The sequence below is a fragment of the Mirounga angustirostris genome, unplaced genomic scaffold, assembly GCF_029215605.1.
Source record: "Mirounga angustirostris isolate CCGP_5_RB_7025 unplaced genomic scaffold, mMirAng1.0.hap1 SCAF_2, whole genome shotgun sequence".
NCBI classification, from domain to species: domain Eukaryota; kingdom Metazoa; phylum Chordata; class Mammalia; order Carnivora; family Phocidae; genus Mirounga; species Mirounga angustirostris.
The window spans coordinates 104667132-104682677 of NW_026991710.1; the positions used below are offsets into that span (position 1 = coordinate 104667132).

General features: G+C 38.1%; 1 protein-coding gene across 2 annotated transcripts in view; it reads left to right on the forward strand.

Moving 5' to 3' along the window:
* The window catches only part of FAT4 (FAT atypical cadherin 4), a 176773-nt gene extending 161546 nt beyond the window's left edge, over nt 1-15227 (forward strand). For both annotated transcript variants that reach the window (XM_045880480.3, XM_064585034.1), the window contains 6 exons: nt 459-544; nt 1785-1964; nt 3212-3336; nt 5427-5644; nt 10481-10742; nt 13076-15227. In XM_045880480.3, coding sequence (XP_045736436.2) covers nt 459-544; nt 1785-1964; nt 3212-3336; nt 5427-5644; nt 10481-10742; nt 13076-14940 — 2736 coding nt within the window. In that variant the 3' untranslated portion in view covers nt 14941-15227. The remainder of the gene's footprint in view (nt 1-458; nt 545-1784; nt 1965-3211; nt 3337-5426; nt 5645-10480; nt 10743-13075) is intronic.
* Nucleotides 15228-15546: the final 319 nt, after the last annotated feature.

A 15546-nucleotide genomic window follows, 5' to 3' on the forward strand; every position in this document is an offset into this window, starting at 1 on the left:
ATATTTTTGTAAATACGACTAAAATATTATTGGAATAAGACTTCTGAAAATCAGAACTCTAATGTCTTTTCATTTGTTAGAATAGCTGGATAATACCTTAAACAGGTTTCTTAAGATTGTAACCCCAGGAAACTGTCCCATATGTCCCATAAGCTTCCTGTATGATATTGTAAGAGACATTAATGGCATTTATAGTTTTTCATTTATAAAACAAAGGGGCTGGAGAAGATTTTTCAAAGTACCCTCCCACCTCTTATATGTAATGCTTTCACAGTTTTAGACATGTGAAAGAAATATGTGTCCAAAATTTGGTATTGTAATTGTACTATGTCATAATATACTAATTGTTATCACAATTTCAAAATCATGTCCATGTAAAAACAAGTGCTGGGTAGTGTTGGCTGAAAGGACAATGGGGATGGCAGAACCCAAGATGAATGTTTCCTTCTGCTTTATAGGCAGCTTCCTTAACTGTGGACTCTTGTACTGAGAACCAAGAACCAGGGTACTGCACTGTCAGTAATGTGGCAGTTTCAGATGACTGGTGAGTAAAATTATTAGTTTGATCTTTATTATTAATTGACATTAAAAAGGAAATTATACCGGGACGCCTGGGTGGCTCAGTCAGTTGAGCTTCTGACTCTTGATCTCAGCTCCGGTCTTGATTTCAGGGTCATAAGTTTGAGACCTGCGTTAGTAGGATGTGGAGCCTACTTAAAAAAAAAAAAAAAAGGAACTTATACATTTAAAGATAATTGTATTATGCTAAGTGTTATAAAAGTTTACAATAGTTTATCCTCTCCAAAGGAATTTTCATGCTGTAAAATAAAAAGTTAATAACTTGTGTACAGAATATGTAAAAATGGTGTGAAATGAAGCGGTAGAGATGAGTATAAAGCTAGAGGAAGGAAAGACTAATGTAGCCTATACTCTTTGAGATGATTCACGAAATCGTTGCATGTGACTTGGGTCCTGCAAGATTAGGCTAAGGACCCCACTCGTTTTAAATACCTTCTCTGAAAGTTGTATGTGACAATTATCCACAGATATTTTTCAATGGCACCTCAAGCTGAAACACAGCATTATGTCATCTAAAACATAAGTGATTTTAAAAGAAATAGCAACAGAGAAAAATAAATATCGACATATCATCCATGGTATTAATTAACTTATTGACATCGTTATCATCTTGTAATGAAGAAAAAATATAAACTAACATTAATAATAGAGTTGTCACTATTTCTACTGCACTGTATCTTCCTTCTGATAATATGCTTCCTCTTGCAAATTCAACATTGTTTTATACATCCCACTTGACTAACTGAAAATGTCATTTCCATAAGTTTTATTATTTTTCATACCTTGAAAACCTAATAATCCTGTAGAAATCTGTTAGAGGATATGCACCAATAGGAAATATTTTTTTAATTAATTAATTAATTTTTATTTTTTTTAAAGATTTTATTTATTTATTTGACAGAGAGATAGAGAGAGAGCACAAGTAGGCAGAGAGGCAGGCAGAGGGAGAGGGAGAAGCAGACTCTCCACTGAGCAGGGAGTCCGACACGGGCTCGATCCCAGGACCCTGGGATCATGACCTGAGCTGAAGGCAGCCACTTAACCGACTGAACCACCCAGGCGCCCCAATAGGAAATATTTTCCTTCAAATTTACCACGCTATAACACATGCCAGAAAAAGTTATGTTCGCTGTTTTTAAAACTAAACATTCTACTGAAATCTATCATGTTGGAACTAATATACTTATCTCTGCTTTCTTATGTAGGACTCTTGATGTTCAGCCAAATCGAGTCACAGTTGGAGGTATCAGATCACTAGAACCGATCCTTCAGAGGAGAGGACATGTGGAAAGCCATGATTTTGTTGGGTGTATAATGGAATTTGCAGTCAATGGAAGGCCTCTGGAACCCAGCCAAGCTTTGGCCGCACAAGGCATCCTAGATCAGTATGGCAATTTTATTTCTTACTATTTTAAAGAAAAAATGCACAAAATTTTCATAATTGAGCATCCAAAGATGAGATTATTGTGCCTAAAGCCCTAAAAGCATCAAATGTTTTACATTGTTTTGAATTTTAAATATTTATTTATAGTTGCGAAATTTTGTTTGGCATAAAATGTGATATTTAGTTAGAGAGTTAACTCTTGTTTTCTGGAGTCTAAGAAAAACTACGTATGCATGTATGCTTGCATATGCGTCACGTTACCTTAAGTAGTTGTTGGGAAGTTTATAGTGACTTAAGTAGAGTAAATCTCACAGAAAAGAACCTGGCATATAATAATAATATATAAATGTTAGTGATAATGTATGCCAAAAACAATTTGACATTAAATAGTTTTAGATACAAACGTGTATATTTTCAAAAACTTGATACATCTTTAACAAGCAATAATTTGATTAATTATAAAATATTTTATTTATTGGGCCCCTCAGTGTTTCTCAAACATAGTAGGTATACTTTCACTTCAAGACTTTCTTACTTTCTGTTTCCTCTGCCTGGAATGATCTTCTACCAAATATGCTTTGCTCTTTCAATTTGTTTAGGTCTTTACAAAGATGGGTCCTTCCTTCACTGATGAATCTAGAGGATCCAGCAACACCGCCCCACCCCCAAAAAGCTCCCAATACTCTGTCTATCTTAATTTTCCCATAGAACTTTCTTCATTCTACCATACCCCACGTTTATCTAATTTTTGTTTTATTTTGTTTTTTGACTTTATCCTCCACAAGGAAAAATAAATACTCCATGAACATACGGATTTTTTCATCACTTTACCCCCATGCTTAGAATAGTATGCTTATAATTGGCATACAGTAAGCATTCAATTAGCGTCAGTTGAATGAGTTGTCTGGGAGGAGATGTGTAAGCAAATAAGTATGTGGCCCTTAGTAACATTAACCAAAGATGTCCTACTCCAACAAGAATTCATTCAAAGAAGAAATTATCACCTCTTTTTATGTGTTGTGTAAGATGTCATTTTGTCTAATTTTCTCCTTTGGGAATGAGGCGGAACATGTGTTACAGGACAGCTCCTAATTTGAGGAGATACTCCAAATGTAGTTGTAACTTGACTTTCAAAGAAGTGAGTGCATGAAACTCAGCAAGTTAATAAAAGTTTATATCTGATTTTAATGAATGCCCTCACACACTTCATTTTGTGCCTTACGAGTCTTTATTACGATTTCCTTCTAGATGTCCTCGGCTGGAAGGTGCTTGCACTCACAGTCCCTGCCAACATGGTGGCATGTGTATGGACTACTGGTCATGGCAGCTGTGTCATTGCAAAGAAGGACTAACTGGGAAATACTGTGAAAAATGTACGCAAGCTGTTTTATCTTTTGCAGGATATTATAATAATCATGAAAAGTATAAATATATGCTCTTAAATACGTAATTGTATTCAAAGAATTGTTTTCATTCTAAATGCTGAAAATATTAAATGGGAATAATTGGTACAAGTATAGTGACATTTTCTACTTATTTTTAACTTGAAGAAGAGTGATATTCTTTTAGAATTATTTACCTAAATTTTTAATTTCCATTTTATGAATTTATTACCATAGTGAACCTAATTGATGGGAATGTTAGACAATTTATAAGGTCGAGGGCTAACCCAGGTTTTGGCTTAGTATTATCTGCCTGTAGGGGATATTTCTCCAGTAAATATTTCTTATGTGGTAGAAAAGTGTAAGTACTAAATGACTGGATACTGAGTTCGAACATCATACATTGTCAGTGTAATCTATTATAATTAAGGATGATACTTGCATTTTATTTTATTTATTTTTTTAAGATTTTATTCATTTATTTTGAGAGAGAGAGAGAGGAGGGGCAGAGGCAAAGGGAGAGAGAGAATCTCAAGTAGACTCCCCGTTCAGCACAGAGCCCATCGCAGGACTCTGTTTCATGACCCTGAGGTCATAACTTGACCCCAAATCAAGAGCCAGATACTTGGATGCCTGGGTGGCTCAGTTGGTTAAGAGTCTGCCTTCGGCTCAGGTTATGATCCCGGAGTCCCAGGATCGAGTCCCAGGATTGCGTCCCGGGATCGAGTCCAGCATCGGGCTCTGTGCTCAGCAGGGAGTCTGCACCCTCTGACCCTCTCCCTGCTTCTCCCTCTGACCTTCCTCCTCCTCGTGCTTTCTCTCTCTCTCTCAAATAAATAAATAAAAATTAAAAAAAAAAAAAGAGTCGGACACTTAACTGACTGAACTACCCGGACACTCCAATACTTGCATTTTAGTTTATAATTATTAGAATTGGTTTTGAGTCTTTTTAAATCTTTTTATTGTTATTTGCTTTTAAATGCTAATACTATTTTTAATAAGACATTAGTGGTGTTCAAGCCATCTTTCGAACATGGCATTCTCTAATTTTAAGCTGTGTATCCCACTAATCCTAATGGGGTTTCTTTTATAAAATTTGCTTTATTTTCAAATATGTGATTACTACTTAAAGTCATTGCAGTTATTTGACCACTTCCTAAGAAGTCTTGATTCTATTAAAGTATGAGAATGAATAGAAATTCATGATCACATTAAGGATATAATGTAGTTGAGAAGATCTTACTAGAAGAAGGTACAATTATGTTTAATTTTAAGGATAAAATCAATACATAAAAAAGTATGTTGTCACATAATATTTTTTTATCATAGTGAGTATTTTAGTAAGTAGGAACCCAATTATGTCTGGAATATGAAATGAGTCATTGGCTTGAGGAATGCCTGAGGTCCTTTTTTTAAATTGAGGTAGAACTCACATACTATAAAATTTACCTTTATAAGTATACTATTCAATGCTGAAACTCTTTTGAGTTCATTTGCTTTATGTCCTTTCCTTAGCTATATTCACTGTCTTCTAAAGTTCAGTAGTGTGGACATTTTATCACATTATGATAAATTATAATCATACATGACAATTACATGTAATGATAAACTAAATTCTATGTGATCATATGATTATTACTACTAATAAAGTTGCTACAAATATAAATACTTGATTATGCACTTCTTTGTCCAAATTTGTAATGTGCTAGAGGCTTAAGATTATAAATCATTTAACTGTGAAAACGTATATTCATTCGTGAATTTTGGAAGCACAGTAAAACTTACTATAAATGCATATTTCAATTCCATATTTTTAACAGGTGGTATCTCTATGGGTATTCATGACTTATATCATATATCAAATATGTTAATATTTCCCAAATGATTAATGCTTCTGAATTGGATTTAAGTGTGTGAAATTAACTTACACAATAATTCACAAGTGGAAATAATTTTTTTTCAAGGGGAAGATTGGGGAACATTGATTCCAAAATATTTTTTTATAGTTTTTGTCACCTCTAAAAACTATTTAAGAAGCCAAATGGACACATTCATTTTTCCCTTTCTTCATTGGCTTTCAGCTATTACTCCTGACACTGCCTTATCATTAGAAGGCAAAGGGCGCTTGGATTACCACATGAGTCAGAATGAGAAGCGGGAATATTTGTTAAGACAGAGCATACGAGGTGCCATGTTGGAGCCTTTTGGTGTGAACAGTCTGGAAATAAAATTCAGAACAAGAAGCGAGAATGGCATTTTAATCCATATCCAAGAAAGCAGCAATTACACTACTGTGAAGGTAAGATAAAAGCTAATGGTGACTTCATTTGATTAGACCGCCTGCTGTGTCATGGTTTAAATCACTTCGCCCATAATTTCTGTCCTTTTCTTTACAACCCATTAGAGTTCCGACTAATGCTGGGCACGATTCCAATATCATCTATCTTAACTATTCCCCAGGCACTGGCCAGAGTCACAAAGATCTGAAGGGTTTGGTTTCTAAACACTTTTGTCTTGGTTTCGAGTAAAGACCACTGCTAGCACTGCTAGGCAGGCCAGCATAGAAAGAATTTGTTGCAATCTGTTTTGTCAAATAAAAATTTATATTGCTTTTATTTCTCTACTTTTAAACAAAGTAAAACAAAAAGATAATGTGTCTTTGAGATTTAAAAAAAAAAAGTCTCCAAAAATTATTCCAAACACTAATATGCTTATATTAATTGGTGGGACTAGAATAAGGAAAAACATTTTTAAATTATCTGGCTTTATTCTGGAGCATATAGCCAATTCACTATCTTTGGAATTATTGTAAGTTAAATCACAGCTGAGTTCTCCAAATAATTTCTTTTTTTTTTTTTAAGATTTTATTTATTTATTTATTTGAGAGAGAGTATGAGAGAGAGCACATGAGAGAGGGGAGGGTCAGAGGGAGAAGCAGACTCCCTGCCGAGCGGGAAGCCCGATGCGGGACTCGATCCAGGGACTCCAGGATCATGACCTGAGCCGAAGGCAGTCGCTTAACCAACTGAGCCACCCAGGCGCCCTCCAAATAATTTCTAAATAAATTATTTTTAAAGAGAACAATGTATTGACTTATCATTAGACTTTTACATAATATTTTCACTATAAATGAAATGCTAAACTGGTGAATAATTTCCTTAGAGATGCATTTTCCTTCAGCTCTTAGCTTTCTTAATTTCTATCAGTCTGCTTTCTTTCCCACAAATAAGACTTCATCTTTTAAATCATCAGTTTCTTTAGTTTAGTTATCTTGACTGATTTCTATTGATATCACTTTGATATTATAATACTACTCATAATTTTTATATGAATTTTGGTAAATTCTGAAGAACATAAACCCATATTTCCTATATTATTTTCACCTATAAATCAATGTTTTGAAAATTACTAGGAGCTTAGTTCATGAAGACAAAAGGCAGTATACATAGCAAATTACTAGGTTTAATTCACATAAAATACTAAAAATAAAAACAGATGTTCACCTCTAAACTTCAACCTCTTTATTCTTAAAATTTCTCTCCATCCAAGTCAACTCTGGTTGTTATGGTGCATGCACATATCTTTAATAAGTAGTACAAAAACAGGGGCGCCTGGGTGGCTCAGTTGGTTAAGCGACTGCCTTCGGCTCAGGTCATGATCCTGGAGTCCCTGGATCGAGTCCCGCATCGGGCTCCCTGCTCGGCAGGGAGCCTGCTTCTGCCTCTGACCCTCCCCCCCTCATGTGCTCTCTCTCTCTCTCTCATTCTCTCTGTCTCAAATAAATAAATAAAATCTTTAAAAAAAAATAAGTAGTACAAAAAAATCTTTCTAAAATTCTCACAATCCTCATAGTTAGGTCATTCTTGACTGAGGTTGATGTTTATCCCTCCCCCACCCCAGGGGACATGTGACAATGTCCTGAGGCAATTTTTTCTTGATGAAATGTTTTATTAAAATGCTAAAAACTTTTTTTTTCCTTCTTTTTCAATCTGGAGGTATTTTTTTATTGTCACAGTGGGGAAGGGGTGCTACCAGCATCTAGTAGGTAGAGGTCAGGCATGTCACTAAACATCCTACATTGCACAACACAGCACCCCACAGCAAAGAAATATGGAGTCCAAAATGTCAAGAGTAATGAGGTTGAGGAACTCTGCTCTAATCCAGTACAAAAGAACATCTTCAGGTTATAACTTTACCTCCATTATTGAAACAAAGAGCCCAGTTCAGAATTAATAAAGCTACTGCAAAACAAAGCCCATTGTATTCTATTATTATTTGGTGTTTATAATTTGCACTGGAAAGTGTATCAGAACCTAAGAAAGTAATGAAGTCCAGAAAGAAGTAAACCTTCACAGTCTACGAGAAACACTTTTTTTATATGCGTTGAGAGGCTTTGACATTGAGGTCTGTGCATTATCTGTTAAGCTGCTTTCCAAGTCCTCGTGCCATTTAAATGACATATGAAATATTTCTTTACATTATCTCTTTAAGCCAAGAGATACAAAATACAATGTGGTTGAAGAAATTAGAGACAGAACTTTTTTTTTTTTCCTTAAGGAAGAAGCTGAATGTCAGGATCCATATTTGTCACCATAAAATCTTGCATTTCCAACAGGACAGCAGCATGCAACTCTCCAGATTTTCTTACATTGGTAGCAAGCACTTAGAAAGAGATTTTTTTTTTTTTCTGAAGGAAAAGTAAATGCTAATGAATAAAAATAATGACTAATGCAGACCAAAATGCACATTTTTTTGGTATGAATATTTTGAAAAGTAGCTTTTTAGAGATTAAGGGGCTTGGCAGGTAAAATAAGTAGATTAAAAAAACAGTGAATAAGGAGAACAAAATAGACAAGTAGAGAATGGCTGTTGTCAGTAAGCAGGCAAGTTATTTGGATGACAGGAATACGGTCTACTTATACAGGCTAGGAAGCTAGTCAGGAGGGGCTGTTACTTTTCATTTAGCTTATCGGGGACTAAGGCCCCTGGTTTTCTTCTTTCTTTCTTTTGACTCACTTTCTGACAGTTTCTTTCTTTCTCTCTTTTTTTCTCTTTTTCTTTCTCTCTTTCTCTCCCTTTCATTCTTTCTTTCCCTTTCTCTTTCTATTCCTTCCTTCCTTCCTTCCTTCCTTCCTTCCTTCCTTCCTTCCTTCCTTCCTTCCTCCCTTCATCAATCCACCTCTCCCTTCTCCCTCTCTCTCACACACAAAGGCAGCTAAATGATATTTAAAAAAAAAGAGAGAGAGTTGGGTAAATGGGATTTCAAATGGTTTGAGAGGAGAGTATCAGGAGTGGGTAACAATAGCAATGTGAGGAGAGAGGAGAATATGTAGAATAGATAGAATCTGTTCGGATAAAAAAGAAGTTAGGTAGAGAGAATTTGAGATAGAAAAACAGAAGGAAGCATACTTGTGTATAATTGTGTTGACGGTATATTTAAAGTATTTCACAAATCTCCCTTCTTTTACTGCAATTGTGTATCTCCATATTTGGAGTTCTGTGATACTGTCAGATGATGGACTTTATGTTTGTTCCAAATCAATTCTATTGTTTTGGCATATGGTTTTTTTGTTTTTGTTTTTGGGTGAGGCCAAGTGTAGTGTACAGGGTTGGGATGAGGGACTCAGAGCTTTAGATTAAAAAGTAAATAAAATAAATAAATCTGTGGGTAAATCAAACCAAGCAAAAAATTAGCATAAAAATGAGCATGATGTTTTCTAAGTTAGGAAGGATATAGGAGCCCGGGAGAGTGTTATTGGGGAGAAGCAAAACATTAGAAATGTTACAATGGGAACTTGTGTTCTCATTCACCAGACTCCATGGTGTATTCTAAAGACTCTCTTATCAGAGCTGATGAATAAAAGGGATGCCACGGTTTGATCAGGTAGGAGGGAAACGCAGAGCTGGGAGAAGGCTCTTCCCAAGAATTCTTTCCAAAAGGACTCTGGCTCTACCCAAAGAGGGGTTGCTGTTTTTACTGTGTGTTTCACGAGACATTGCCCATTTGATGAAGTGTTATTGTCATTTAACCACAACTTTCTTTTCTTTTCCCATCTGAGTTTGGTACTGAATATATATTATTATCTAGAAAGGCCACTTTAATAAAATAGTACAATAGGAATAACGTATGTAAATGTGTTAGGCATATTTTCCACAAAGCAAAAATGAACTAATTTTTAGTTCTACCAGCTGTGTTTGTTGCATGTAGAAATAGCATTTGATCCGAGTGACAAAATAACCTATCCCTCCTTTCATCCCTGTCACTTGATACACAGTGCCACTTCATCCCCCGGCCCAGGCACCAGCTCTGTCTGGCAGCATGATGGGATTATGCTCTCTGAACCAAATGTTCATCTTGCCTCATAAATTATTTCATTTTCTAAAGTACTCAGAATACTGGAAACTTGGTAGCTGGAAACTGGAGTAGGAGCATCCTGTTACCCAGTGTTCTCCTGGGCAAAGTCAAAGAAACTAAATACCCCTTAGATAAATTATAAAAGGCAGCCAAAGTGAAGACCTGCCCAGACACCTCATTATTAAGAACTCACTCATTATTCATCATAGTTTTCATCTCAATAAATGATATAAAAAATAGACATGCTTTCTTCTAAAATTCCAGTGCGTTAGAGATGACAGATGAAAGAATTTCTTTTTGTCGATTTTCCCAACTATGCTTCATTTTTACCTCAGCATTGATGTTTCTTTTTGCAAGTAGTTTTAACCTTTTTTGATCACTCTGGACCATTTACTAAACTGACAGATTTTTTTTTTTTTACGCTTGCCATTGTGATTAAATTAGAAGTAATTAAAAAAAAAAGGTGTACTTTACTTAAAATGGTTTTTCACTCCATTATTATCTCAGTCGGATTCTGGAAGATAATTTTATGCATCTTGAAAAATTAGGTATGAATATAATAACACCTTGCAAACTATTGAAACAATCGAATGTGAAGGTATATGTTACCTAAATTTGTAGAAGCAGTATGGGTTAAGTGTACTCTGATACAGCCAGACTCTTCAGCTAGTCTGTTGGCTTTAAATTGATCAGGATTTTAAGGTTTCACTTTATTTTGATTCTGTTTTTATTCAAGCACATCATAGTTTAACTGTACATTCTTTTTAATACATCTTACAGATTAAAAATGGCAAAGTCCATTTTACATCAGATGCAGGAATTGCTGGGAAAGTGGAGAGAAATATTCCTGAAGCGTATGTTGCCGATGGTCACTGGCATACTTTTCTAATTGGAAAAAATGGAACAGCCACAGTACTGTCCATTGACAGAATATATAACAGAGATGTCATCCACCCTACCCAGGATTTTGGTGGCCTCGATGTGCTCACTATATCTCTTGGAGGAATTCCACCTAATCAAGCTCATCGAGATTCTCAAACAGGTAAATGCTTGGGTTGAGCAAAGGAAAGGTAATATTGTTCCCATCAAAGTAGTTGGACTGCTGAAAATATCCATTATGCAGATTCTAAGACTATCATAACTATCCTTAGAAAGCCTATATGATTGGCCGTCACTTGCTTTAGCCATTTGCACTTGCTCTACCAGATTCATAATTCAGCCCACGGTGCTTCCCTTGTCCACCAAACATTTATTTATTCATTAATTCACTTACTCATTCATTTGTTCACTCACATGACAGATATTTTACTGAGCCCTGTACTTGGCACTGGGAGTACAATGGTGGACTAAATAAATAGCTACTCTCTTCACATGACACATGGCCAAGTAAGGAAGATGAAAATCAATGAAGTCATTATACAAGTAAATATATTATTTTAGAATATAATAAATGTGAAGAAGGAATATAGAATTCTAAGAGATTTCCAAAAAAGGAAAAAAGGGAAACTTGCCTGGGAAATTGACATTGGCACTTCAATCTGAACTATAAAAATGAAGATGGGAGAGTATGAAAGCTTAATTGATATTGATAGAAACTTTAACAAAAAGTAGATTAAGTCAAGATCACAGAAGCTGGCCTATTGGCATATTGGAGACTGATGTCACAGGTAAAGGATGAAGTTGGAGAATGAAGCAGGGCCTTCCAGACCATGTCACATTTTTGGTCTTACTCTTAGGACAATGGGAAGTCACTAAAAAAGTTCTCTTAGGAGTGTCAAGATTAGATATGCAGTGATATTAAATACCTTTCAGGTTACAACATGGAGAATGCATTGGAGGAGGACAGGAGTGTACTTCCATAAATTAGCTGGGATGATATTGCTGTGATCTAGGCAAGGTATTGTGTGAGTTTTTAACTAGTCTGGTGCAAAGGAGTTAGTAAGAAGTGGATAGGTAAGAAATACTTTAGGAATTAAAATAAACCAAACTGTTGATGGTTTTGGTGAAATTCAGGAAGGTTTCTGACTTGTGAACTAGAAGAAGGGCAGTGCCACCGAAAGAGGAAACTGCAGAGCAGTGCCGAAAGAAGCATGTCTACAGGAAATATCAAGATGGTGGTTTGGGACCTTTGGGGTTTGGAACATCTTTGCGAAAGACTTTTGGATAGGTGGACTATAATCAGAAGTAGACACCAGCTGGAAATACATACTAGGAGTTAGCTGAGTCAAGCAGGTAACTGAAGTACGGAACGTGGATGCGATAACCTAATGTGAGGGTGTGGAGTGGAAAGAAAGCCTAGAGCCTTAGCTTAAGCAACTCTGGGAGTCAGTGGTTGTTTAGAGGAAAATGAAACATAAAAGAGACTAAGTCATAGAAAGAAAATCTGGAAAGTAGGAACAAAAGCAGATGTTACAGAAGCTCATGGAAAAAGAGTGTATCGGGGATGGAAATACCACTACAGTGGAAGGATACCAGGAAAATATAAAAATGCAGGGGAGAGTAATAGACTTAAGGCACAAAAGTAAAAGTCCAGGTCATAACTTGTTCTTATATACTTAGCTTATTTTAGAATATGGATGCTAATTCATTTGGATGTTGTAGGAAACAAACCAATGTAAATCATACTCTTTTGTTAGTGTCAAAATAGATTCCTGGGCTCTCATACAGGAGCATGAACAATATTAGCACATCCAAGTCCAACAGAGAGTTTCTCAACTTTAAAAAAATAATAATTATTTGCCTCTAAGGAGCCATTTTAGATGTTTTTTTTCTAACTTCTGCCCTTCCCACCTCGTGAAGTGTTCATGCCATAGTTACACTCGATATCCGCCCTCTAGAGGACCATAAAGCACTGTAATAGCTTTTTCTTTTGCTCTCCAGGAGGAGGCGATGTTCTGCTCCTTGGGAGCAATATCGCCTCTATGGAGAATGCATGATATCTAATGATTAAAGCTATTTTTTTTGTTGTTGTTCTTTTTGCTGTTGTTCTTTATAAGTATTTCTTAATACCTTTTATTTCTATGTATTTCTATGTAGGCAGTTCTTGGTCTGTAGACTATAAAAATAGGACAAATAGATAAATAAATAAAAAGAGGGAGAAAAAGAAAATCCAGGCTGAGTCATTCATAAATTTTCAGAAAGAGCAATATCTGAGCAATTCTCTCCATACTTTTGTCACGGAAATCTTACATACCTTAAGCTATGTTGTAAGACGCACGGAGTTACCTGCTTCCGACCGGGCGATGGCTCTGAGACTGTGGTTTCTAAGCTCTCATGACATGACCGTGCAGCTTCTTTTTACCAGAGTCCCCGAGGGCAGCGTTTTAAGTCTTGGTTTTCTCTACAATGCCTCACAGCTCCTTCTTCGCCCCGCAGGTTTTGACGGCTGCATTGCTTCTATGCTGTATGGTGGCGAAAGTCTTCCTTTCAGTGGGAAGCATAGCTTGGCCTCCATCTCTAAGACAGATCCCTCCGTGAAGATTGGCTGCCGTGGCCCGAACATTTGTGCCAGCAACCCCTGCTGGGGCGACTTGCTGTGCCTTAATCAGTGGTACGCCTACAAGTGCGTTCCTCCTGGAGACTGCGCCTCGCACCCGTGCCAGAATGGGGGCAGCTGCGAGCCGGGCCTGCACTCTGGCTTCACCTGTAGCTGCCCAGAGTCGCACACTGGGAGGACCTGTGAGACGGTGGTGGCCTGCCTCGGTGTCCTCTGTCCGCAGGGGAGAGTGTGCAAAGCTGGAAGTCCTGGAGGCCATGTCTGTGTTCCGAGCCAGGGTCCTGAAGAGATCTCCCTGCCTCTGTGGGCCGTGCCTGCCATCGTGGGCAGCTGCGCCACCGTCCTGGCCCTCCTGGTCCTCAGCCTGATTCTGTGTAACCAGTGCAGGGGGAAGAAGACCAAAAGCCCCAAAGAGGAGAAGAAACCGAAGGAGAAGAAGAAGAAGGGAAGTGAGAATGTTGCTTTTGATGACCCAGACAATATCCCCCCCTACGGGGACGATATGACTGTGAGGAAGCAGCCTGAGGGGAACCCGAAGCCAGACATCATTGAGCGGGAGAACCCCTACCTCATCTACGATGAGACTGACCTTCCCCACAACTCAGAAACCATCCCCAGCGCCCCCTTGGCTTCTCCAGAGCAAGAGATAGAGCATTACGACATCGACAACGCCAGCAGCATCGCCCCTTCTGACGCGGACATCATCCAACACTACAAGCAGTTCCGCAGCCACACGCCTAAATTTTCTATCCAGAGGCACAGTCCCCTAGGTTTTGCGAGGCAGTCCCCCATGCCCCTAGGAGCGAGCAGTTTGACTTACCAGCCTTCCTATGGTCAGGGCTTGAGAACCAGCTCCCTGAGCCACTCCGCTTGCCCAACTCCCAACCCCCTGTCTCGCCACAGCCCAGCCCCGTTCTCGAAGTCCTCTACTTTCTACAGGAACAGCCCGGCCAGGGAATTGCATCTGCCAATAAGAGATGGAAATACTTTGGAAATGCATGGTGATGCCTGCCAACCTGGCATTTTCAACTACTCCACGAGGCTGGGAAGGAGAAGTAAGAGTCCTCAGGCCATGGCCTCGCATGGCTCTAGGCCGGGGAGTCGCTTAAAGCAGCCAATTGGGCAGATTCCTCTGGAATCTTCTCCTCCGGTAGGACTGTCGATTGAAGAGGTGGAGAGGCTAAACACCCCTCGCCCTAGAAACCCAAGTATCTGCAGTGCAGATCATGGAAGGTCTTCTTCAGAAGAGGACTGCAGAAGGCCGTTGTCCAGAACAAGGAACCCAGCAGATGGCATCCCAGCTCCAGAATCTTCTTCTGACAGTGACTCACATGAGTCTTTCACTTGCTCAGAGATGGAATATGACAGGGAAAAGCCAATGGTGTATACTTCCAGGATGCCCAAATTATCTCAAGTCAATGAATCTGACGCAGATGATGAAGATAATTATGGAGCCAGACTGAAGCCTAGAAGATACCATGGCCGCAGGGCTGAGGGAGGACCTGGGGGCACACAGGCAGCAGCACCAGGGGTTGCTGACAACACACTGCCCTTGAGGCTTGGGCAGCAAGCAGGGAATTTCAACTGGGACAACCTTTTGAACTGGGGCCCTGGCTTCGGCCATTATGTAGACGTTTTTAAAGATTTGGCATCTCTCCCAGAAAAAGCAGCAGCAAACGAAGAAGGCAAGAATGGGACAACGAAGCCGGTCCCCAAAGATGGGGAAGCAGAGCAGTATGTGTGAACTTTATGTACTGGCATTACAAAAATCGAAAAACAAGGGACACTCAAACCTTTGTGAGGTTGCCGACTAAGGAGGGTCCCGTTTGCAAAACAGGCCAGTATGGACTGGTGTTTGGAGGGAAACTTTAAAAAATAATAACCACAATGCTGCTGAAACAGACTCAACGCAAGTCTTTAATTTAAATATGCTTGGTTGAATTTATTTTCCTGCATGCATTGTATTTTGTAACTAGTTATGTGGCATGCAGCCTTTGGAAAGTTTTCTCTTATTTACCAGTGTTTGATTTGTGATTTTTTAAAAATCAATTACCGTTGCCATTGCAGAAATGAATTTGTGCTTTCTCAGTGGGGTATGTGTATCGTTTCCATTGTATTATCATTGTTATGTTTTGCATTGCAAGATCCTTGAGGTTTAAGCAATCCTTGTAAAGTGTAGAAAGGGCCCTCCTATCCTTGAATGAAAGACTAAGTATTAACACTTCAGAATTATAGATTCCATATTCGATGTTGCTCAGAAATGTCTGATATTTGAGGTTAAGTTTTACATGACAGTGGGTACTAAAGTTAAGTCATTTTGTTCAGCACTTTAGAACTTTCCTACAAAATC